The 23,922-nt window shown below is 42.8% G+C and overlaps 8 protein-coding genes across 8 annotated transcripts; 4 read left to right on the forward strand and 4 right to left on the reverse strand.

Annotated features, from left to right (window-relative positions):
* Positions 1 to 515: 515 nt before the first annotated feature.
* Positions 516 to 3,560, reverse strand: HMS1 (Hms1p; the record flags this gene model as incomplete). The annotated part of the gene is made up of 1 exon (XM_018880079.1): positions 516 to 3,560. The coding sequence occupies one exon, from the start codon at positions 3,558 to 3,560 to the stop codon at positions 516 to 518; it is 3,045 nt and encodes a 1,014-aa protein (XP_018737933.1).
* A 3,375-nt stretch (positions 3,561 to 6,935) lies between these two features.
* On the forward strand, positions 6,936 to 7,268 carry UBC4 (E2 ubiquitin-conjugating protein UBC4; the record flags this gene model as incomplete). Its single annotated transcript, XM_018880080.1, has 1 exon — positions 6,936 to 7,268. The coding sequence occupies one exon, from the start codon at positions 6,936 to 6,938 to the stop codon at positions 7,266 to 7,268; it is 333 nt and encodes a 110-aa protein (XP_018737934.1).
* Positions 7,269 to 9,348: 2,080 nt separating this feature from the next.
* EDE1 (Ede1p) lies at positions 9,349 to 13,284 on the forward strand (the record flags this gene model as incomplete). The annotated part of the gene is made up of 1 exon (XM_018880081.1): positions 9,349 to 13,284. The coding sequence occupies one exon, from the start codon at positions 9,349 to 9,351 to the stop codon at positions 13,282 to 13,284; it is 3,936 nt and encodes a 1,311-aa protein (XP_018737935.1).
* Positions 13,285 to 14,367: 1,083 nt separating this feature from the next.
* DIN7 (exodeoxyribonuclease DIN7) lies at positions 14,368 to 14,763 on the reverse strand (the record flags this gene model as incomplete). Its single annotated transcript, XM_018880082.1, has 1 exon — positions 14,368 to 14,763. The coding sequence occupies one exon, from the start codon at positions 14,761 to 14,763 to the stop codon at positions 14,368 to 14,370; it is 396 nt and encodes a 131-aa protein (XP_018737936.1).
* Positions 14,764 to 15,530: 767 nt separating this feature from the next.
* Positions 15,531 to 18,470, forward strand: SFB3 (Sfb3p; the record flags this gene model as incomplete). The annotated part of the gene is made up of 1 exon (XM_018880083.1): positions 15,531 to 18,470. The coding sequence occupies one exon, from the start codon at positions 15,531 to 15,533 to the stop codon at positions 18,468 to 18,470; it is 2,940 nt and encodes a 979-aa protein (XP_018737937.1).
* Positions 18,471 to 18,569: 99 nt separating this feature from the next.
* Positions 18,570 to 19,052, reverse strand: AWJ20_3089 (Molybdopterin-converting factor subunit 2; the record flags this gene model as incomplete). The annotated part of the gene is made up of 1 exon (XM_018880084.1): positions 18,570 to 19,052. One exon carries the CDS (start codon positions 19,050 to 19,052, stop codon positions 18,570 to 18,572), a length of 483 nt encoding a protein of 160 aa, XP_018737938.1.
* A 2,277-nt stretch (positions 19,053 to 21,329) lies between these two features.
* HRB1 (Hrb1p) lies at positions 21,330 to 22,526 on the forward strand (the record flags this gene model as incomplete). Its single annotated transcript, XM_018880086.1, has 1 exon — positions 21,330 to 22,526. One exon carries the CDS (start codon positions 21,330 to 21,332, stop codon positions 22,524 to 22,526), a length of 1,197 nt encoding a protein of 398 aa, XP_018737939.1.
* A 339-nt stretch (positions 22,527 to 22,865) lies between these two features.
* Positions 22,866 to 23,525, reverse strand: SGF29 (Sgf29p; the record flags this gene model as incomplete). The annotated part of the gene is made up of 1 exon (XM_018880087.1): positions 22,866 to 23,525. The coding sequence occupies one exon, from the start codon at positions 23,523 to 23,525 to the stop codon at positions 22,866 to 22,868; it is 660 nt and encodes a 219-aa protein (XP_018737940.1).
* Between the last annotated feature and the right edge of the window lie 397 nt (positions 23,526 to 23,922).

Genomic DNA, 23,922 nt, shown 5'->3' on the forward strand with positions numbered 1-23,922 from the left:
AACTAAATTGTCTCAATGGGCTATGATGATGAGTTCGTGCTTTTGCGATACTGCATGCGCTAGAAGACTTAATCAAAAGTCGCAACGGCCCTGCTGTACGATTCACATGCATTTACAGCGCAACTGCCTTGCAGCAGACAGCCACTCCCATTGTTCTAAAGAGTTTACAGGGTCCACTCTCGCCGTAATTACCGGTGCCGATATTTTTAAAAAGCGGCCAAAGGGGGTGCGTTTATAAGACTGGGGACTTGGGGTATTTTCTAATTTAATTCACTACCGCTAAAGACTATCTGACTATATATACAAATCAACGAAAGTATCAACAATTTAAAAGCTTTTTTTTTTTAAGTTTCGGTTTTTTTTTTCATATTAAATTCCCACTACGCGCAAGTTACAATGAACAGCTATAGGCAGCTTGAACGGCCATAGCTGCAAAATTGGACTGCTAACTTTTACTTAAATATTAATTTATTAAAACTGAAACGAAAAGTTTAGATTAAGTCATATATGTATAACTATTCGGGGTTCAAGCCACCGAAATGTAAATTCATCTGTACCGATTGTCCGACCAATTCTCTACGTTTATCCAGATTTAGCCCCTCGTACTCAGCTATCTCGCTTCCAATCCAAATTCTTGCGATTGCTGACAGTCGCTCTATCTTCAAATCACCCTGTCCAGCTTTTAGCTCATAAAATTTAAGTAAAGCTTTCCATAGCGATACAAAGCCTAACAATTCCATGTTATGCATACTAGGTTGAGATGATAATTTCCGTGCAATTTCCAACGCGTTCTCAACCTGATTAGTGTCCAGATAGTGGAGTATCAGACTACAATAAATAGCAATGGTCGAATTTAGTGATAGTTCCAGCTTCGTATTGAAGTCTAACTTCGGAGATCCAGTAGCATGTAATGTCTCTTCTGACGAATTAGCATTCGAATAGAGAGATACCTTGTTAATTTTAGACGATGCTGACACGGGAGCAATTGTTGAAGTAGATGTCGGCATAGTTGCATTTTCTAGAATCAACAGTTCCATAGCAGATTTGATCGAGTCACCTCGGTTGTAGGTTGCCCGGATTAATGCTACAGCCTGCTTAGCATCAGACCCATCCGGTGCGATTGAATCTATTTCGTCTAACTCATCTTCATCAATGACATACGACTCGCTTGAGCTTTCTCCATTTTCAAGTGAGTAGGCCAGAAGACTATGAATGTGCTTTTCTGAATATAATGCAGCCATAGTATCAAGAATAGAGTCAAATGAAACTAGAGATGTCTTCACGGTACTCTTGTTGAACACGATGTCGTTGATACTAGAAACCATGCTATTATCAAGGACATCAGGGCAGCACAGCAAATTGAGAACATTGCTAGGCAAACTTTCATTCTCATCAGAATCATCGCTCGCGTCAGCGTTTGCCAAAGCTAGTCCCTTCTTCCAAAGTTTGTCGGAAATCATGACTCCTATGGGCTTCAGCATCCCTACAAATAGCAATCTAGCCTGAATTGCTTGCAAGATAAATCTCTTTGAACCCGGAACAGTAGCAAACCCTCTTAAAAACATGTAAAATATTCTGTAGTAATCACAGACCAGATCTCCTCCACATAGTTGAGAATCCATAGACCTAATTATAGAATCAGAAGCAGCGACAGTCTTGATTCTGCGGAACGACTGAGCAACAATCAAGAAACCATCCATACCAACGATTGAGCATAAGAAAACTTCAAAACAAGCAAATAAGAGTGAAGGCAAAGCTGATAATAAATTGTTGCCAGTGGGTACAATGAGTTGTTGTGAGACTGTTAACCAGGTATATTGTTTCAAAAACTTGGGGTCTGCCTGATCCACAGGTTGAGGACTATCTACAGGGCTCGACTCCAGGCCCTCCTTTTCATCTTGCGAAAAAAAGAAGATCTGCCACACAACACCCAATATTAGCGTTATTTGAAGTACGTTCATAAGAAGAGTTCCGCAATCAACACCACCATACTTGACACTTCGGAGAAACGAAAGTCCTGGTAATACAGAAAGACCACTAAGATCATTATCATTACCACCCATCATATTGGTCGCCATTACACCTGCCATAGATACCATCATAGCTTTTGGAAGCATGCCCGAATTAGATTGATTGACAGGTTGTGGTCTGGGATCTGGCGTCATTGGAGCTTGAGCCATTCTTGGTGCAGACCTCCTTTGGTATGCAGAACTACCATAACTTCCTCCAGAATTTGCATTAGTTGACTTCAGCTTCGAAATCTCGTCATTCAATAATTCATTCTTTTTCTGCAAATGCTTAATATACTCAGTGGCCTTTACCAAGATAGTCGCTTTGTTCAATTTATTTGCCGGAACAAGACCCTCTAAGTCTTCTTTACCACCCTGATTACCATCCAAAGCGTAACAAAGAGATGGGACACAATCTCTCAGAGCCTGTATTTTGTCGTTAATATTAGTTCTATACCGTTTTTCAATCATATTATGAGACGTCTTTTCCTTTTTCGGTTTCGTAACCCTGTTTGCTTTCGTGTTTGCTCTCCGGGATTGGGATGACTCTTGTTGGGGTGAAGTGGAGTTAGTAGATCTTGAATGTGATGTTGAGTTTGTGGTTTTTCTTGGAGATCTTGGCTCTTCCTTAACTCTAAATGCTGAATCCTCATAATCAAGATCATCATCAGCATCTTCTTCATCATCATCACCATCATCATCTGACATTTCCTCCTTGACAGCACCATACTCTTGCTGCTTCTGATAAGACTGATTCTGATTCTGATTCGGTGCCTGTTCTACTTGAGTTCGTCCCTGACTCTGTATCTGTTTCCCTTGAATCTGCTGAGCTACCATGCTGGCATCATATACCCCCTTATCAAAACTACCATATTGGTCTGTTGTCCATAGATTGCCATTGGAATTACCTCCAATGACAATACTTTGATTATAAGTATCCGAATCAGATGAGATATTAGATTGAGACGAGTAATAGCCATTTGAATTTGCCGGTGAAGAGCACGAGTTGGGGGAGATGCCAAGACTAACGTTGACATCTGGCATATAAGACTGGGCCATGACAAAATTATTGCTAGCTTTAACGCCATCGTAAGGGTACGAGGGGATGACTCCACTGTTACTTCCCAAACTGCCAGCCGGAGATGTTATACTCATACCAGAACTGGTTGAATTTCTAGAGTTTGTTTCTACCAGTGAAGGAATCATATCAGTACCATCATTTCCATATGGATATCTACTGCTGGCAGTGTCATTACTATCCATTAGACGGTTCAAAGACCAGTTCTCGTCAGTCTCGGACAACGGGCCAGTCACACCTGTGCTGCTATTGCCATATGCACCATTAAGAATTTCTTGAGGAGAAGGTGTTATATTTGTAGGAGAAAACCCTGCATTTCTTCCATAGGAATACTGGGAGCCATCAGGAGATGTTGTTGAAACTCTCTGACCATTACTTTCGTTAATATCGCTGTTGCCAGACAACCCCCCATCTCTCTCCCTATCAATAGCTGACAAAAATGAAGAGCAATAGGCGTAATCTAGGGCTTCCATTTTCAATGACCTTTGTGGTTTGAATAATCTAAAGGTAATAGGTCAGTTTGGTTCCTAAACATTGTGTAGATAACATGATCAGATCTCATATCTCCAGCGTCTGGAATACTTCGAGTATCTCCCAGGTCAAGTATACAAGCAAACCTAAAGCGAAAACTTACTTACCGGCTCCTTGTCTGTTCTATTCGACACTATCGATTAAAGAAAACAGTTTATAAGGTCATACAGAAAACAATATTTTAAAGATCTCATGAAATCTTGACGGAATGCGTGTTTAAAACGGTACAGAGCTTTGTTAGGAAAAGTCCAGTCTCTGCCATTAGATTAGGGTAAATGCAGTAAAAAGAAAAGTGAATATGTAAAATGTGATGGTGATATTTTTGGGCGCAGGTTTCTGTGAGATTCAGTCTGGCCGATCCTTGCACTGCGTCTCGGTTGGAAGATCCCGAGCTGTTAGTCGCAGGGCATTGTCAGTTCTATCACTACCTCCTGTCCCGAAACAGCATAGATCTCAATATAAACCGTTATCACATGGTGGGTCTGGCTATTCCGTATGAACCTTTTAGTATTGCAATTGTCGGTATAGGTCGGAGTTTTAAGACCCGTGTCAAGCTGCCACTAAAATGTGTCGCTATCAGCGGCTGACTCGGTGCGGTGTCATGAGGTCGTAGAATACTGTCATGAGTCAAAATTATTGTGCAGACCGATATACTTACAGGCTATGTCATTGTAACCTCGGAATGGTTGATTAGAGCTTCTAGTAAACAGCATTTCGCTTACGAACACTGGAACCTCACATGATCCCCTGTGTATCACGGTTGAGAGGGTCCAAGTCACAGTTATGTTTGGTACCGCCTAGACGACTGGCATAGATACATGAAGATCTGTTAAAGTAAATGTCTGCATTAGTCTGTATACATCTGGGGATGTGCTTGATGAACTATACATTTATTTATTTGGCAGCTCACAATTAATTACTGAAAAATCAACGGTTTCTTGTCTGTAAATTTCCAAGTATCAGTGTATTTTCTCAAGCCTTTCTCTTTTAACTGGCCGAAAAATAACGTGAGAGCTTGAAGCACTACCCATGGATTTTGTCAAACTAGAGCCATCAATGACACTTAAACTACCCAGAAATTGATTTGGCCAATTCAGGCAGTAGTGAGCGGTAACCAATGGAATCCTAAAAGACCGGCAACTTATGGGCATGTTGCCACCACTGGTCCGTTTAGGGCCGGTCAATGACGACAGTGTGGCATTCTTCCAAACTACTCCACAACCATGCCAAGAGCTTAATTAGATATTGTGCCAAACAGAAATAAATGGAATGAAACACAAATAATATAATTTGTTCACTATAGACGGAATTAGTCGCTGTAACAACCACTCTAATTTAAGTTGAAAGTACATGCCAGCTAAGGTCCATCACCATAGGCTTAGCATTTTTCTTGTCAAAGAAAAAAATTTAGATTGGCGATTCCTTGACTGACATATCCGCTATTTTCATGAGCCTATGTACGTGGTGGATCCTGGCAAGTAAGGCTCTCACGCATTTGTCCCCGATATTGTCGGCATTGTAAAAGTGGTCTGACTTTTAATCATCTGCAGAATCCCATGCAATCCCGGAAGATCATTTATGCACCATGTCAGATCTTAAATTCAACATGCATGACAAAATTTCTTCTTTACTGTCCACAAAGATTTTACTGAACCCACAAAACTGTGCATACCCCCTGTATCAGTCTACATAACAATCGACAATTTATATGTCTGTATTTTGTCTCGTTCAAACCGTACTCATCGTGCACACACGTTGAATTATACAGCCAGTTCCGGCTCCAAACGGTGATATCCGTAAATATCCGTACAGGGAACTGCGATGACTCTGTCCTGCAGAGCCAGTTTCACTTTATTGTCTCGGCAGTGGGGGTTACATTGTAAAAAACAAAAAAATAAAATAAAACACATAGAAATAAGGCCCTAGCAGAATCGTCGAATAGTTCGAATAATTTAGTTGTCACGCGCTTGAAACCCGTGATCCCCAGCTTATCTACTTGTTAATGACGATAATCTGGCGTGAGAGCTGCGGATTCCGAGAACAGAATGTATTTAACATTCGCTGTGACTTTGCAAGAATACTTATGGTTATACCCACGATGCTTCGACTTTCTTGATTAGGCATTTGGTGCTTATTCTACCATTGTAAGCCGTCGGAGTTGTAAATTTCTTAACCAGTCACGTGGAAGGATGATTTTTAATGCTTTAGCCTCATATTTCAACCACCTAAGGGTTTGCTATCGTTAAAATTTGAATACTTCCATTCAATGTAAATATAAGCCCGTCACCCTCTGGTCATTCTTACATAATACTGGGGTCAACTTGTGTATCATGTGACGGGATGAGTTGGTAACACTGAATAATTCTTGAACACAGTTTCTGTCATCCCAAACAGCTCATGGGAAGAAGTTCAATTCACATTATGAATAATGGTCCACTAAGCGCCACTGCCATTTGCAGTCAACTTCTAAGGTCACGTGCAGGCGCAATGTCGCGGCTCTTGCGGCTTACATAGGATGTAGTCATTACCCGGCTGCTGACGAGTACAATCGATGTGTTCTGCTTCGTTCTTCAATTTTCTCCCTTCTTCTCTTCATCCAGTTTTGCCAAGCATATAACTTGATAACAACACCTACATCAGAAAACATCAACTTTTTACATATCAAACATCAAAGCATATTATAAACATGGCTCTTAAGCGTATTAACAAAGAATTAGCTGACTTGGGAATGTAAGTAACGGCAGAGATCAAGGAGTCTCACTATAGGATCATAGTTTTTGGTGTGGGGGTTACGACAGTATGGAGAATATTGCGGATCTGATTGACAGATGTCATACACATAATAGCTTTGTGTTTTGGAAGGAGACCGACTTATAAATTTGATATTATATGGGCTGTCTTTGAAGTATCGTAGGATCGGGAAATAGGTGTTCTGTCATCAACTGAGTCGTCACCGTTTCCGCTTCTGTTTGGTACCAACATATTGATTGTTTTTTTGATATCAGCTTGACGTGCCGATATTATGATTATTGTTCGCTAATTTCGAGATCATATGTCATGGTTTCTGCTCGAAGAGTTCGATGATAGTATGATAGTATCAGGTCGACAACGAGTTTCAGCTGTTTGGTGGCAGAAAGTTCATGCCGTATACAGCATTAGTCATCTCCATATCTGTTGGGTTACACTCCGTTTTTAAAGCCATTAACTGTGATTCTTTCAATGTTAAGAATGATTACTAACAAAACTTCAGGGACCCACCATCCTCTTGTTCTGCTGGTCCTATTGGCGATGACCTTTTCCACTGGCAAGCTACTATCATGGGCCCAGCCGACTCTCCATACACAAACGGAGTTTTCTTCCTTTCTATTCATTTCCCCACTGATTATCCATTCAAGCCACCAAAGGTAAACTTCACCACCCGTATTTATCACCCTAATATTAACTCGAACGGAAGCATTTGTCTGGATATTCTTAAAGACCAGTGGTCTCCTGCTTTGACCATTTCAAAGGTATTATTATCGATCTGTTCCATGTTGACTGATCCTAATCCCGATGATCCACTTGTACCAGAAATTGCCCATGTCTACAAGTCGGATCGTGCTAGATACGAGGCCACTGCTCGTGAGTGGACTAGAAAGTACGCGGTCTGATCTGTTGAGGATTGAGAAAAAAAGGGGGTATTTGAGATGAAAAAAAAGTTGTCAAAGAATATATCCTATCCATATTAATCACCCAAATCCTGTCTGTAAACTAGGCTCGCGTATTTCAATTTGCACTTTCCTGGTAGCAGAAATCATTTCATCCTGTTCCATTGTGGTATAGGTTATGTTTTTAACCGTTTTTCTTTCTTATTTATGCCTTTTTTTTATATTTTATTCTTTTTTATATAAATCTCACTGCACTTACTCCTAGTATTAATATCTGTGGTTGACTTTTTGAGTATTTGGCGATCTAGGCTCTGCTCGGACGTGAATACTCTTCTCGCTGGAACTATGACCCGCTTTTCCTTGCGTGGCATTTCAGTGGCATTTCCGAAGATGCAACTCCTGCTGCTGTACTCTGCCGGTACCCTATCGGTCTTCAGTCACATGACTCTGATAATGATCCCCTGTTAGAAGGAGTAGAGAGTTGAAAAATCTCCAAGAGGAATCAAAAGCGATCTCGAACTGGTGGTACCCTCCTCCACTCGTCTAACAAAAACACACCTCTAAATAAAGAAACACCTCTAATAAAGAGACACCTCTAACAAAGAAACTCCTCTAGTAGATGACTTGAAGTTGTCCGACCGACCGCCACTTCGCCAGTATTGGTGCCGTGGCATAATGCAGCAGCAAGTGGGCTGTGGAGAACTCGCCTGCCCCCTCGTTCTCGCTTAATGTCTGCGGGACTGAGCGATACCGGTCTTTACCCCACCCTTGCCGCTGCTGAGCGATATGCGAGTTGACTGGGGCCCTGTCTCAGTTGGCTCGCTTCGGAAATCCTGACTTGATGGTATAGAGTTAGCAGATGTCTAATAGTGATTAAATGTTAAATGAATGCTCTTTTTATAATTTATTTATATAGTTTGTTCCTGTGAATTCGGATCAGATAGATAGTGAAGGAAAAGGAAAAGATTATTTATCCAGGGGTTGGTTGGTTTATCTTCTGAGATCGTAACCCTAGACCATCCTATAAGTGACGTATTTTGATACTAGTACGAGACACCAGGTTGAACAGCCGGTAATCAACTGCATTGTGTCTCTCTTGTTATTACGTAGAGTGTGAGTTTGACAATTCCTGTACTTATAGAACAGTTGTCAGAACACGATTCAGAATCCAATGTATCCCTATAATACGGGCCAACAGCAGCCCATTCTTCCTAACCAGACTGGTTATGTCGGGGGAGGACTGGGGGGTTACGGTCAGCCTCAACAAGAGGCTCAGCCCCAATTGCAACAGCCTCAGTATCAACTTGGCGGTACTCCGCTTGTTCCCAGTCAAACGGGTTATCAACAACAGCTTTCTGGCAACCAGTTTCAACAACAGCAACAACAGCCAGTTTCTCAAGTGCCACAACAGCAGCCATTGACTTCTTACCAGACTGGGTATCAGCCTCAGTACATGTCCCAGTCTAGCTATGGCCAATCGCAGCCTCAACAGCAACAGCTACCATTGGGATTGCAACAAACTGGCCAGTATTCTAACCAATCGGGAATTTCTACCAATCCTACTGGTATTTCAAGTGGAGTACCTGCCCCTGCTGCTCCACCGTCTCGAGCCCCCGGTAGCTCCAGCGGCCAATCGCTCAAGATTCCTAAAGGTAAGAATAAGAACAAATTAATATCTTGAAACTGGGTTATTTTTTCGTACATCCATACTAACTAAACAAAGTGAGGTTATCTTTTATCACGGCAGATGATCAACTGAAATTTGAGCAGCTCTTTCGTGGAGCTATCTCTGCCCACGAACAGGCACTTTCCGGTAAGTTTTTTTTATTATTACAGTTTGAACCAGACTGGCCAATGCTAGGGTTTCATACATCAGCTATACTTAGGATTTATAGTTTGATGGTCTCGTAGTATGATTTGATCATAGTGTACATTTCGTATCTGCTTGAAATATCAGCTAAAATCCGATAGCCATGATGGTGCGAAAGAATCCACAGTTTTGGTTGAATTTAATAAATTCCAAAGTATCTAGACAATCGAGTGAAAACTAACTGATGTAGGTGATCAAGCGAGGGATATTCTTATGAGATCTGGTTTAGGAGCTTCGGTGCTTGGAAACGTCTGGCAGTTGTCGGATACAAACCGAACTGGCCGACTCTTGTTTCCTGAGTTTGCACTTGCTATGTACTTGTGTAGCTTGGTCTTGAAGGGTCAATCGTTACCCACAAAGTTGCCAGAAAAAATATTGAACGAAGTGACCAGTTTAGTGGATATCATCTCGTTTGGTGTTGACGATGAGGAATCCGCGGGTAATGCATCATCTGGAGCGGGCCAATCTCGCTCCAATGTCCCTGATTTCACTGCAGGTGCTTCTGGCTCATTGAATAGTGGTACTGGTATTTCTAGTGGTAACTATTCAGCGCCTCAATTGACATCACAGCCAACCGGAGGATATGGACAGCAGCCTATTGCATCTCAGGCCACAGGGTATCCTTCACAGCAACAAACGGGCTATGGATCACAGATATCACTGGGTTCGCAAACAACTGGCTACGCTTCACAACCTACTCTCCAGTCGCAAGCCACTGGTTTTAACTCTGGTATTCAACCACAAGCCACTGGATATAACTCTGGTATTCAACCACAAGCTACTGGATATAACTCTGGTATCCAGCCACAGGCCACTGGATATAACTCTGGTATCCAGCCACAGGCCACTGGATATAATGCTGGAAATGGCATTCAACCTCAAGTTACTGGTTATACCGGTGTTAATGGTTATGGAACTGGCGCTCAACCGTTGGTGGCACAGCCAACGGGCAAACCTGGACAATGGGGATTTATCAATACTCCTGGAACAGGTTTACCAGGCATTGAGGCACTAAAAGACAGATTCATGCCTACCCCGGGAACAGCTTTGACAGGTGGAGGTACATACTCGTCTGCTGAATTGCAAGGAAACGCTAAAATTGAGTGGGCAATTACAAAAGATGAAAAGAACATTTACGATAGCGTTTTCAGTGCCTGGGATACCAAAAATATAGGATTCATAGGTGGTGAACAAGCCATCAATATTTTTGGCAAAAGTGGCCTCAACAGGGAAGATTTAGAGACCATATGGAACTTGTGTGATCCAGGTAATAAGGGCAAACTTGATAAAGACGAGTTTGCCGTTGCAATGCATCTTATTTATCGACGACTAAATGGATATCCATTGCCCTCACGACTTCCTCCTGAGCTCATTCCTCCTTCTTCTCGTAATTTTAAGGAGTCAGTGACACAAATCAAGAGCTTCCTCCGGTCAAATACTGGTGGCCTAGAACCTCAACAAACTGGCAAAGTCAGTTATCTTAAGGGAAGATCCTTCAAAAATGATGGTCATTCGGGTACCAATAGATTCCCTAAGGATGCCACTGTCTACAAGAATAATGATGATGAGTTCGGCGGTTATGTATCCAGTGCAAGGCACAGAAATAGACGTCATGATGCAGACGAACCTAAGAAGGAATCTGAAAGCTCCTTCCCTCCAATTGAAAAAATGAATGTTACTCAACTTCGAAAGGCCATAAAAGAGAAAAAGATTCTGTTAGATGCAATCGACGCCAAAGATGAGGAGGACTATTCGGCAGTCGAGACTCTTGAGTCAAGAGACAAGGCTGCGATTGAGGAGCTAAAGGGACGAATTTTAAAGGTACAACGTGAACTTTCCCAACACCCTGAGTCAGCTTTACTTAGCACTGGTGATGTAACTCATGAACGTCGTCAATTATTAAGAAAACTCAACGCCCAAACCGATCTCTTGCCACAACTTACAACTGATGTGAAGAAAATAGAGGCAGAAATAGCTGCTACCAGATTAGAACTTTTCAGAATCAATTTTGAAAAAGAACACCCTGGCGCCACTATTGTTGGAACAGGGGCAAATGGTACCATTACTGATGCCGATAGACGAAAGGCTAAATCCAGAGCTCTCGTCAAGGCTCGTATGGCTGCTCTTACTGGAAAACCTGTTGAAGGTGGCACATCAGACATAGAACAGTTTGAGCAGTTACAGGCAACTGAAGCGGCAACAATTGATAGCGAAAGACAAAGAAACGAAAAAATGTTTGTCGATATTGAAGAGAGTGTCAATCAACTGAAAAATGATTTGGAGAGATCGTTGAGAGAAACCCCTGATGACGTACACAGTGATCTTGAACGAAGACGGTGGGAAGATGCCATCGGAGTCGAGGAAGAAGTAAAGCAATTTATCTATTCTTTACCTCGTGCCATTAAATCAGAACAACAGTCTTCTTCGACTTCCGGACCACGTGCTGATCTTTCACGAGATACCGCTCCTCCTACAAGCTCACCAGCTGCCAGTAGGCCAAGTGTAGGACAACCACAAAATTCTCAAGACAGGATTGCATATGTCAAGGCAGAGGCTGAGCGTCGTATGAATGAAAGACTTGCGGCTTTGGGTATCACCCGTAAACCCAAAAGTGCAAGTTCTGCTTTTAGTCCCCCCAGTGATGGAGCAGACTCGTCATCCCCATCAGCAACTCCCACGTCTGCTCCTGTGCCTACTCCAGTATCACCAACCAATATTGCTGCTAAGAAACAACCACCCCCACCACCTAAGCATCGTGAAGTCCCACCAGCAACTAAGAGTACCAGCACAAATGTAGCAAAAGCTGTCCCTCAACCACAGCAGTCAGAAGAAGATTCGTCGTCTGACGACGATGAAGAAGAGGCTGAGTTGTTGAGACTCAAAGCTGCTCAAGAGGAGCGTCTTCGAAAACTTCAACAAGAAGCTGCAGAAAGGAAAGAAGCAGCTGCGAAAAAGGCTGCTACTGATGAAAAGGATGCTGCCAAGAAAAAGGCTAAAGAAGAGCGTAGAGCTGCTCTCAAGGCTGAAATTGAAGCAGCTAAGGAGCGTGAAAGAGCTTTTTTGGCATCCGAGGGAGCAACTGACAGTGGGGATGCAGAAGCCCCTGTTGCCGATAAAACTGCTACTTCACCACTTGCTCAATCTCCTACCCAAGGAAAAAATCCATTTTTCAGACCCTCCGCAAACGCTTCATCTGATAGTACAAAAGCAGTTGTTTCGGAGCCCCCTGTGGTTTCTTCTCCTAGTTCGGCTACTGCTACTACTAACTCGACCACCGCTGCTTCCACTTCAAACTCTAATAGCCATAATCCATTTTTACGCCCTCAAGCAGCACAGCCTAAAGTTGAGAAAGTTGATATTGATCCTGTTGCCATTGCTAAACAACGTCGTAAACAGCGTGGAGAGTCTGATGATGACTGGGGTGATCATTTCAGTGAGGATGAATCTTCTGACGAGGATGAGGGTTTAAGAGGACCTACAAACCCATCCCAGTTGGCTTCTATTCTCTTTTCAATGGGTGGACCAATGCGACCAAACTCATCGACCCCTGCATCGGGCCAAGCTTCCGAGTTTCACACACCTGCTTCTAGCACCAGCTCACTGGTTAATGGTGCTGCTGCTCCTGCTGCTGCTGCTGCTGCTGCTGCTCCAACACCAGCTTTTGAACAGCGTAGTGAAGTTCCTCCGACTGAATCAATTTCTCAAGCTTCGAATGTAGCACCTGCTCAAGGGTCATCGCCGTCAGAATCCAGTGCCCCAACATTGGCTGAGGGACCACCAGCAGACGCTCCTCCTCCACCTCCTACAAACATTCCTCCCCCACCTCCCCCATTCTATGAGCAAAATGGCGCACCTCCTCCACCATCTGATGGCCCTCCCCCTCCACCACCGCCACCTCCAGCTCCTCCAGCACCTCCTCCACCTCCATCTGACGGCCCTCCACCACCTCCACCTTTCCCAACAGGTAGTGCACCACCTCCTCCCCCGCCTCCAAATGGATTCGCACCAGCACCGCCAGCAGAATCTTCGCCGGCTCCTCCTTCGGGCGTGCCAAATATCTCCAATCTGCTTGGCGAAATCCAGAAGGGTGCAGCGCTTAAAAAGGTGTCCACCGTCGAAAAGTCCCAGAGCCTTGGCCGAGTTCTCTGAGAATGTATTTCTGAGTATATAATAAGATATGTGAATATATGAAATTTGCAATTACAATTACAATCATCATTGCCCGGAATAAATAAATCTGTCCAATGACAGCAACGAAACTTTTTTATCCATTGGTGGCAGTGGCTTTAGCATTATTGGCCGTGCTGGACTCGAGTCGACTCCTTGATCCACCCTCACTCGCTTTCGTTCCGGAGACGAATCTTCGTCCTGTGACGATGTATCTTCAGTAGCCTTACGTCCTGCTTTTGTGTTGACTTTTCTGTTCTTGAAATATTTGCTAGTCTCCTGTTCGAACTCTACATCGTCATCACTGGATTCAATAAAATCTTTTATTTTCCAAGACCCAGCCGATAAGGGAGCTTTAGGAGTTGGTAAGTTGATAGATCTTTCGGCAAGAACAGGCATGGGTGATAGGTTTTTCTTTTTGGAGGTTTGGTGAGCTGGCAGCTGGGAAGCTGGTTGCGACCACACGACGTTTTTATTCTGCATCCCACCGTCATTGTTCCGCGAGACGTTTGTAATGACAACTGAATCCGGTTTAGAGAAGGGGGATGCTGTTACGCTCCTGGAGATAGAACTGTTAGTTGCATTCCGTGAAGCTCTGGACGGACTGAAAAATGACGTAATGGGTCTTGCGCCTTTGATGGAGGGAGGCGTATCAGATCTCTTTCCACTGAAGGCATGAAATGCACTCCCGATACTAGAGCTATTAATACCGATCGGACTGCTCGTGGTACGTTTGGCCTGTGGCACCATGGTGATATGACCGCCACTATTCTTCATAAACGGTATGATAATGCGCTCTTTGGTAATTGGATCAACTGCACCATCTGCCATCAGCCTGCTTAAACTGTTCTCTATGAATGGACCAATAAATATTTCAAATTCAGGCTCATTAACCTCTTCTTTAGGCTGATTGAGCATGACCAGTCTCCGCTCCTTTGGACAAAAGACCCTCTGATGCAAGAATGTTAACGAGGCTCTTCTGTATATAGTATCGAAATCTTCAGGTATTTTAAAAGTACCGTCCAATCGAAGAACCTGAAGTATCTAAAACTGTTAGTTTCCGTATTAAAACAACATGATATCAGTGACCCGTAAACTTACGCGGTGAAACTCCCGATACTTTCGGATAAGATTATATGCTTTGACAGGACCAATTCCAGATATTCCAGGCGAGTAGTCGCATCCTGACAAAATAGCCATTACTCTCAAATTTTCATCATTAAAGTCAGCCAAGTTCAAGTCTTGACAAGTGTGGAACTTGTCCCGTCGCACCTCAATACATTTTCCCACATTGTCCATCTTAGTGAGCATGCATTGTGCACCGAATACAAGCAGGTCAGAATCTTCGGAGATTATTGCTTGAATATATCCATTCATTTCGAGGTATACCAACTGAGCATCTGCTTCATATGGAGCAACAACGTAAGAGATATTACGACGTTTAAGAACTTCTATCACCATTGCAGCCATAGTCGGAGTAACGTCTACAGACCTTTGAAATTGTTCATATGCTTGTCTATTTTTTCCTTCTCTTAACAGGGACAGTCCATTGAGCTTAGCTTGCTCTCTATTTTTGTGCCTACTATCTTCAACAGATGATTTTGTTGGCAGTTTGTCACCATCGAACACTACATATGGCCGGATATCATATCTCAATAGAAGCTCAAGCCGTCGTTCGAATGATTCTACGAACTTTGTGGTAGGTTCACCCAAAGCTAGCTGCTGTGCACAGCTAATGACACTTTTATGAAGCCATGAGTAACCGTCTATTCCAATACAATGATCTCTGTACGATTCGAGTGTTTTTTCCGTACCGACTGATTTCAGTACTTTAAAGAGCCCTATATATTTTGGTTAGATCCTCTGTTAAGCAAACTCGCGTGAAAAATCAAAAAAACAATCTCTATCTCATCATTTTGTCGCGAATCTGGAACCAATAATAAACTTACCAGATACTCCCATTTCATATACTGTCACCAAGATAGTATACGATACAGATGTCTGAGATTAAAAGCACGATCTGTACGCGTCTATCACGCGCATGGACCCTACTTCTAACTTGCATGAGACAATAGTGCGGCGCTATCCCTCCAGGTCCAGCTGTCCAGAACTGATCGTCACAGAGTTCAATAAACTTCTAGGAACAGCCTGTGTTTATTATTTCAAATCTCAGTTTTTTGGTAGACCATCTGTACCTTTTGGAAAATATTAGATTATGATATGGAATCATGGATAGATATTCTACTCATACGCCTACCGGAATGGTAGATGCTGCGATCCATGGAGTGGAGCATCTAAGTTTAGGACAAGATCAAAATCAGCCTCAAAATAGCCATCGTCAAAATGAGACCACTAGTCCTCAACCTTTAGTCACTCATCATAAAAAAAAGCATGCACACGCATATCACAATTTATATGCTTCTGGTACGGTGAATCCAGCTGATATGACGGGTGGGCCTGCTGGCATACCGCAATCTGATCACGGTGGTCAAACATACCCAGGTTCAGATGTCCTTGGTCATTCCATAGCAAATGCAGGTGATAATAGAATCGCAAGCAGTGATTTTAGTCTGTTCCCTGGTCAGAACTACTCAGATCAAGCAAGTTTACGACCTGATGTGTATGCTGTCAGAACAGGTCAAGACACAAATTCATCAGATGCCTACTCTCGTGCCCAAACAGAGCCACAAGTACAATATCAGTCTCAGCATAATGGAGGCGAATCCAACTCGGTTTTAAATGAAGGTAAATCCATTAGGTCTTTTAAAAATGTCAATGTGGTCCCGTCAGTAGTAGAAGATCGTGAGTTTGCTCAACAATTACTAGGACCCGAACCACTTTTTAAAACTTTTCAACATCATTCACCTCCACCAGCTGCAATTGATTATGATGTCCTAGACCAGGGTGTATCTGGACCCAATTTTGCAAGACTCACAATGTACAATGTACCAGCTACAGATCAGCTGCGTGCAAATACAAAATTACCTTTAGGTATGGTTGTTCGCCCGTTTGCTTCTTCTTCAGCCCCGGTGCCAGTTAGTGACTTTACAAGTTTTGAGCCTCCTAGGTGTAGACGGTGCAGGACATATATTAATCCGTCGATGATTTTCACCGAAGGCGGCACTAAGTTTGTGTGTAACATGTGTCAATTTGCAAATTACGTGAGCGCCGACTATTTCCAGCCCATTGATGCTTCGAATAGAAGAATCGATTGGCAGGATAGACCCGAATTGGCCCTAGGTACTTACGATATTGCTGTGGCTGAAGAATACTGGCCCCAAGAAGGAGTCAAGCCTTCAACATTGAAGCATCTGTTTTTAATTGATGTTTCACAAGAATCAGTGAAAAAAGACATTCCAAAATTAACTGCTGAAGCTATTAGGCGTTTATTATATGGTAGGTACAACGAGTCTGAGGAAAGCTCGACTTCCAACGATGATACTGAACTAAATAATTTCCTTGTTCCACAGTCACTTCCAAAGGGAACACAAATTGCCATTGCGACAATTGATAAAGCAGTGCATTTCTACAATTTGAATCCTGTTTTAGAACAACCGCAAATGATTGTGATGAACGATGTGTCAGACCCATTTGTGCCTTTAGAGATTGGGTTGTTCGTGGATCCTGTGGAATCTCAAATTGTGATTGAGCAGCTACTTGATCAAATTGACCTTCTTTTCGAGCAGAATCATAACTCAGAGGTGGCATTTGGTGCTGGTTTGGAAGTAGGATTGCGCGCTTTAGAAGCCACTGGTGGTAAGGTGACAGCTAGTTTGTGCTGTTTACCTACTGTGGGACCTGGCCACTTGTATTATAGGGAGACATCCCGTAAAAATTTGGAATCTGAAAAAGATTTATACAAGGCTAGTTCACAGTATTACATTAACCTCGGAAAAAAGTACGCCAAAGCAGGGATCGGGCTCGAACTGTTCATGGTTCCAAATACTTATATAGATGTTGCTAATGTCGGTGAAGTAGCACGGAGATCTGGTGGACATCTACATTATTTCCCCCACTTTGTGCCTGAGCGTGATGGCAGAAGATTTATTGCAGAGATGATTCGTGCTAGCTCGTCTGAGATTGGATACCAAGCACAGCTCAAAGTCCGTTGCTCCAATGGCCTTCAAGTTGCCGCGTATTATGGAAATTTCCATCAAGAAAGCGACGATATTCAAACCGATCCGGTGTTTGGAATTGTTGATTCAAGGTCCACCATCGGCGTCCTATTTTCATATGATGGCAAACTGGATACTAAGCTCGACGCCCATTTTCAAGCAGCATTATTGTACACTTCAGCAGATGGTCAACGTCGAGTGAGAGTGACCAACATTGTTACTGGTGTGACTGAGCAATTCAAGCCATTGATGAATTACGTGGATATTGATAGCTGCATGGGAATAATGTCTCGTGAAATAAATACCAGGATAGTGGATTCGCTGAAACCTCTGAAGGACATCCGGCTTCAATTGCAGGATCGCATTATTGAGGTGTTTGCTCAGTACCGACGATTCGCTGGCACCGGTCTTGCCCCAACACTATTGCTAATGCCAGTTTCATTGCGTGGTTTCATCATAAACTGTTTGGCACTGCAAAAATCCCGAATTCTTCGTGATAGCACACATATTTCTACTGATTCACGCATGAGTACTATTTCACTTGTTAACAGTATGGATGCAGATGAACTATCATTATTCCTTTATCCACGAATCATCGGACTCCACAATCTCCGTCCAGAGGACTGTAGCTATAACCAACAAGCATTTATAATGCCCATCAATGTGCGTGCTTCAGTTTCGTATCTAGATGAAGGAGGTGCTTACTTGCTATATAATGGTCAGTCACTGATAATGTGGCTTCATCAGTTAGTATCTCCGCTTCTCATTCAGGATTTGTTCGGTGCACAAGATCTTAATTCTATCAACCCCTACATGAATGAACTGCCCGTTTTGTCTACAGATATATCTAGACAAACTCGGGCATTAGTCGATTATTTTGCTAAAAGGTCTAAACTCACATTTTTAGGCATTCAAATTGCCAGACAGGGTCTTGATGGTGCAGAGCTGGAATTCATGGCCCAACTTGTTGAGGACCGTATTTTCGACTGTCAAAAGTATTCCGATTATGTCACCTTTGTGCATCGTCAATCTCGTGCTGCCTTTGGTGAGTAAGTGGTTATGCATTTGTATATGATATACTTATATTTATTTTGATTTCTTTTCACATTGGGTAACTTGTGCATGGGCTCCTTTTTCAGGTGACGGTGTGAATTAGGCTGTATGCTGGTGAGGACGGTGTCCATCATTGGCTTTCCAAACGCCAGTTCCGTCCGCATATCTCTCATTCTTCCATATCTCGACCGATTCTTTAACCCTTTCTAGGATCCATTCACCAGCTGCCCAACCTTCTTTCCTATGACCAGCGCTGACTGCTATAATGACACTCTCCTCCCCAATTGGAACTTCACCTAATCGATGTACAATAGCAACTTTACAAATGTATTCGTCGTGGTTTTTTTCTATATTCCATTTTTCTAGCGCTTTGCTAGCTATCGAATTTAACGTTTTAATTGCCAAAGGCTTATATGCTTCATATGAAAGATGTACAACTTGTTTTCCATCCATATTGTCTCGTGTGATACCACCAAAATATACAATAGCTCCAGCACGAGGTGTTCGTACAAAGTTTATCAATTCTAATGGATCCAAAGGATCTTCTGTCAATGCTATTTGAATGCAATCTTCAACTGTCATAGTTGACAAATGGGTTTCGTCTCGGACCAAGGACAATAGTAACTCTTGAAATGCACTATATCGCGATGAGCGTATGGAGATCTCAATCAAGTCACATGATCAGCACGGCTAATCTGCATCCTTGAAAAGCTAGGTTCCACTAACACGATTCGACAAATCTGATCTCCACTTCGAAAACAATCAGTTGCTAGGATTCAGACACTTTGTTAATTAGATATTAGACTTGGTGATTATTAGTGATTATTGTACAGTGGTAGTAAGTCTGGCAGGGATCAATTCTTGGGGTGTGGCTAATGTGTTTAGTCGTCGGTTAGTGCGTCGGTCACATTGCTTCGATCTCGTGTTTGCATAGGAAACTGACCCCTTAGACATTGTGATCAAGGAATAATAATAAACAAGGGCCAACAAAAAAAAAGTAGACCAACAATCTCCATACGTGTATACTAATATTCTCACAATGGGTAAGTGATTAAAATCAATTCCACTGCAATTATTGCAGGGTTATGAGTGAAATGAGAAAAATAACTGACAAAACTCGAAGCTGATTATGCGTCATACGCGGTAAGTACAATCAAAGGATATATTCATATCAATTGCAGTTGGATCAGATCTATATCGCAAGGATGTTATAATTGAAAATTTTAACAACATGGCTAAAGAAGGCTTGGGTTTCTCGAACGGCTGGCATGGTAATTTTCTGTTACTGGCGAATAGTGACCAGGCTGGAACTTCATGAACTTGATGATATCCAGAAGTATCTGTCTACTTTTTGTCTAATGCCAGTCTGAGAAATGTTACTGCCTTCTCTAGCCGAGGGCTACCAATCAGAAATTATGGATCAACCGCTTTTTTTCGGCCTTGCTCTTGCTGTATGCCTATTGGCCTATCTGTCTGTTTGTCTGTCTGTCTTTCTATCTGTCTGTCTGACTGTATGTCTGAGTCAATTCAACACCTTGAGAATACAACCTTGCAAATATTTGCCAATAGTTCGATATTGCCAATAGTTCGCTTCGCTACAAAGACACTTTGCAATAGTGTTTCTTTTGAAAAAGATGCCGACCAGCAGTCTCAAAAAGCAAGCAGTTTTCCTCATGCAACCCCGAATGAAGCTTGTCGACCTCCCAGCTGAATCACTCGTATCCACCATAACTCTGATCAACCACACCTCTCAATTTAAAACATACTCGAACACAAACTTTACTTTATTACAGTTTACGAACGAACTTACTCTTAACTCTACAACACCATCAGCAATTTACCAGCAATTAGCTCTCTTAAAATTCGAATTTCTATCAACATTTTCTGGAATGTCAACCAGCCTGCCAGTCTTTCTATTCCAGAACCATTCTCAGAACCACCAAGGTAACTCTCAGCAACGTCAACCAGCCGTACAATTGGCTAATCTCTACAGTTGATAGCATCGCTGGCATGGTTCTATGCATATGCCGTAGTAGCCGCCTATCGAGCCGCCTCATCTTTACCAGTGTGATATCATATATGTAGAGAATGGTATGCACTCCATACTAGTCGCTTGCATGTACAAACAGCACATGGAATTGGGAACTGCCTCAAAGGGCAATGGGGGGACGACCTGGGTAGCGGTTAAAACACGCGACTTATCTCACTGTAAATTTACTTTTCGTAACCTCTTACCAACCAAGTAACCGACTCAGGGATTTAAGCAAAACATTTTGTAGAGTTCAATTAGTGTCGACTTGGAGTTGTTTGGAGACGTGTGTCTGGTGAAGGAAGAAGAGTAGTGAGAAGAGACGGTTTTGGTATTTGTTGATTGTCAGAGTAGAGATATTGGGTTGTTTTAATTTTTTCAGTGAGATAGTTTGAGGTTGGACTATTTTACTAGTATTCTGCTTTGACTGTGAGTAATCCATTGTCGAGAGTTTGTTTTGAGATACGGGTTGAAAGGCGGCCAGTGTAATTGTTCAGATTTTGGATTGAATGGTATGGCTTTTGAGACGAAAATACGCTCCTAGTAGCATGTTGGGAAGTAGCATATTATTTGTGGCATTAAAAAAAACATTGACAAAAAAGAAGGCAATCCATTTCCAGACAATGAGAAATTTGGAAAGTCAGACAGACAATGGAACCAATTGTTAATCACAAAACTGGTTAGCAGAAGTCTTTTCTGTAAACAGTGGGATTTTCAGAGCACATCACTGCTCACTTAGCAAGTCGGCAGTGCGGCCAGAACGGAGGCAGTGCGAGAGGATGATGCAAGAGCCTGGTTATTTTATTTTAACTGACACATTTTTTACTAACATGATACAGAGGTCTGGTTCTAGATCTCCACGACGTGATAGACCTAGGTCAAGATCACCAATAAGAAACCGATCTCGTTCCCCCAGAAGAGATTATCCATCACGGGGTCACGGGCACGGACACGGACGTGATTCATACAACAGCTATCACAGCCGACGAGAGGGAGGAGGAAGTTTTCGTACATTTCCAAGAAGAATGGGCGACTTTGGAGGCCATAGTAATGGTGGTGGCAATGGCGGAGGTGGCCGTTTTGGAGGAAGTGCATTAGGACCCCAAGATAGACGCGTTTATGTTGGAAATTTGGCCTATGATGTTAGATGGCAACAATTGAAAGATTTCATGAAGCAAGCAGGAGACGTTGTGCGAGCAGATGTACTTATTGGGCCAAACGGCCGTTCTAAAGGTTGTGGTATAGTTGAGTATGCAACTGCAGATGAGGCTCAGCGGGCTGTTGAGACTTTAAACAATCAAAGTTTGAATAACCGTTTGGTATTTATTCGTGAGGACCGTGAATCTGGATCAAGAAGTTCTCATAATGGACCACCACCCAGTTCAGGAGCTGGTCCAGGATCGTTTTCACGTGACCGTGTAGGAGGAGGTGGCGGTGCTAGTAGTGGCCCTCCACCAGTACCAGGTACTCAGTTGTTTGTAAACAATTTGCCCTATTCCACTGGCTGGCAAGAACTGAAAGACTTGTTTCGCAGTTCAGGAAACGTTTTGCGTGTTGACTTGAAGCTTAATTTTAACGGCAAGTCGCGCGGAGCTGCCACTGTATTATTTGAAACTCCCGAGGAGGCCCAAGCTGCTATCCAGCAATATAATGGGTATGACTTTCAAGGACGACCATTAGAGGTTCGTCAAGACAGATATGTTGGTGGTTCTGCACCGGCCTCATTTTCGTCGGCCCCACCTAATCCATTCACGGATGGTGCCAAGGGATCAGGCGAGCCTAGCAATATCATTTATGCAAGCAACCTGCCCTGGTCGACTACCAATCAAGACCTTGAAGAGCTTTTTGGCACTATTGGCCCCGTTGAAAAGGCTGAAATTCAGCTGTTGCCCAACGGCCGTTCAGCCGGTGCTGGTGTTATTCAGCTAGACTCGATTGAAAGCGCTCAAAATGCTATTCTCAAGCTTTCGGGTTATAACTATGGTAACCGTGACTTGATAATCTCTTTTGTGAACTATAATCGTTAATGTCTGTGTAAGTGTGTATTGAAATTTATTGCTATTGTATATGTGTCAGTCGTAAAGATTGGTTTGGGCGTGATAGACCCTGCAGCTTGTTCTTTTTCGAGTCCTGTTCCCAGTCCTCAAGACAGTCCCTGAACGATGAGACTGACCCAGACATGATAGAAGTACATATGCTCTATGCTCTCTCTAAGGGTCCAAGTTAGACCACTGTTCTGCAGTGACTAAAGAACGAGGATCCTGATAGCGAATTCCAAAGATGGAATAGAACAATCTAATAATGTTTGAAATTGAGATACAACATGTGTATCATAATGTTACATAATGTTTTTCAGAAGAAGGGGGTCAACGAATCGGAAGTACTAGACGTCGTTCTACCTCGGTCTCTTTACCTTCTTCTTCTTCACCTTCAAACTTTAGCCGACATTTTCCCTCCTTTTTGCTGCTGTCAATGACTTCGGCCCGATAGAAAGTAGTTGTTTCAGGATACCTTGCCAGCACTATAGTATGTGGTGGGAATGGTGGTAGAGATGTATTGTCCTGGTCAATAGGCACAACAATTATATCGCGAATGCCAGCCTTGTATGATTGTCCTGGATTATTATTTTCATCAGGTTCTGGATCTTGAACTTCAAACCGTATTCCTTCAGTTATAACTTTGGTCACCTCACACTGAATCCACTCTTCTTCTCCACCTTTATGCTTTCTCAACCTAAATGCCACCTGAGTACCAACATGGATATTAGCAGGATCCGAAACCGAAGAAGGATTATCCACTGCTGATGCTGAACTAGACGAAGAGTACGAACTAGAGCTCCCCAATTTTCCTCGTTTATTAAATGTTGTCTTACCTGCATGCTCATCCAGTCCTCTACGTCGCTTTTTCAATGCATTTGACCCTAAAGTTCCAGAAATATTGACCGTACCACCAGAGCCTGATGAGCCAGCAAATTGGGGCGTACTTGCTTCGGAAATAGACTGAGCTGATGATATTAAAGTTGTCATGGCCTCAAGAGCAGACTGCAGTGTGCTGAATACGTCAGTATTGTGACTCTACGAATACATCAATTCAATATAATCTCTATCCTCAGACACTCGATTGAAGCACCAATGTAACAGCTATGGCTACTCAATGGATACAATCGTCAAATACTTACATAGACTCGTGTTCACGAAATCCTTTTTCAGTTTGATAGAGGTCGTGCAGTCGCGTCAATCTAGTAGCAACTTCGTCTAAATTACTCAGCTGGGAGACCTTTAACCGCACCTCTTTATCAGACAAAGCAGCGTAGTCCTGTATTAATGGAGATAATTGATCGGTTGTTTGTGAGATGTTTTGAAGCACCTTCTTGACTTTGGCATGGCCATTTTCGCTACTATCGTTCACCAGCGCGATCACCTT

This window comes from Sugiyamaella lignohabitans, chromosome B (genome assembly GCF_001640025.1).
Source record: "Sugiyamaella lignohabitans strain CBS 10342 chromosome B, complete sequence".
NCBI classification, from domain to species: domain Eukaryota; kingdom Fungi; phylum Ascomycota; class Dipodascomycetes; order Dipodascales; family Trichomonascaceae; genus Sugiyamaella; species Sugiyamaella lignohabitans.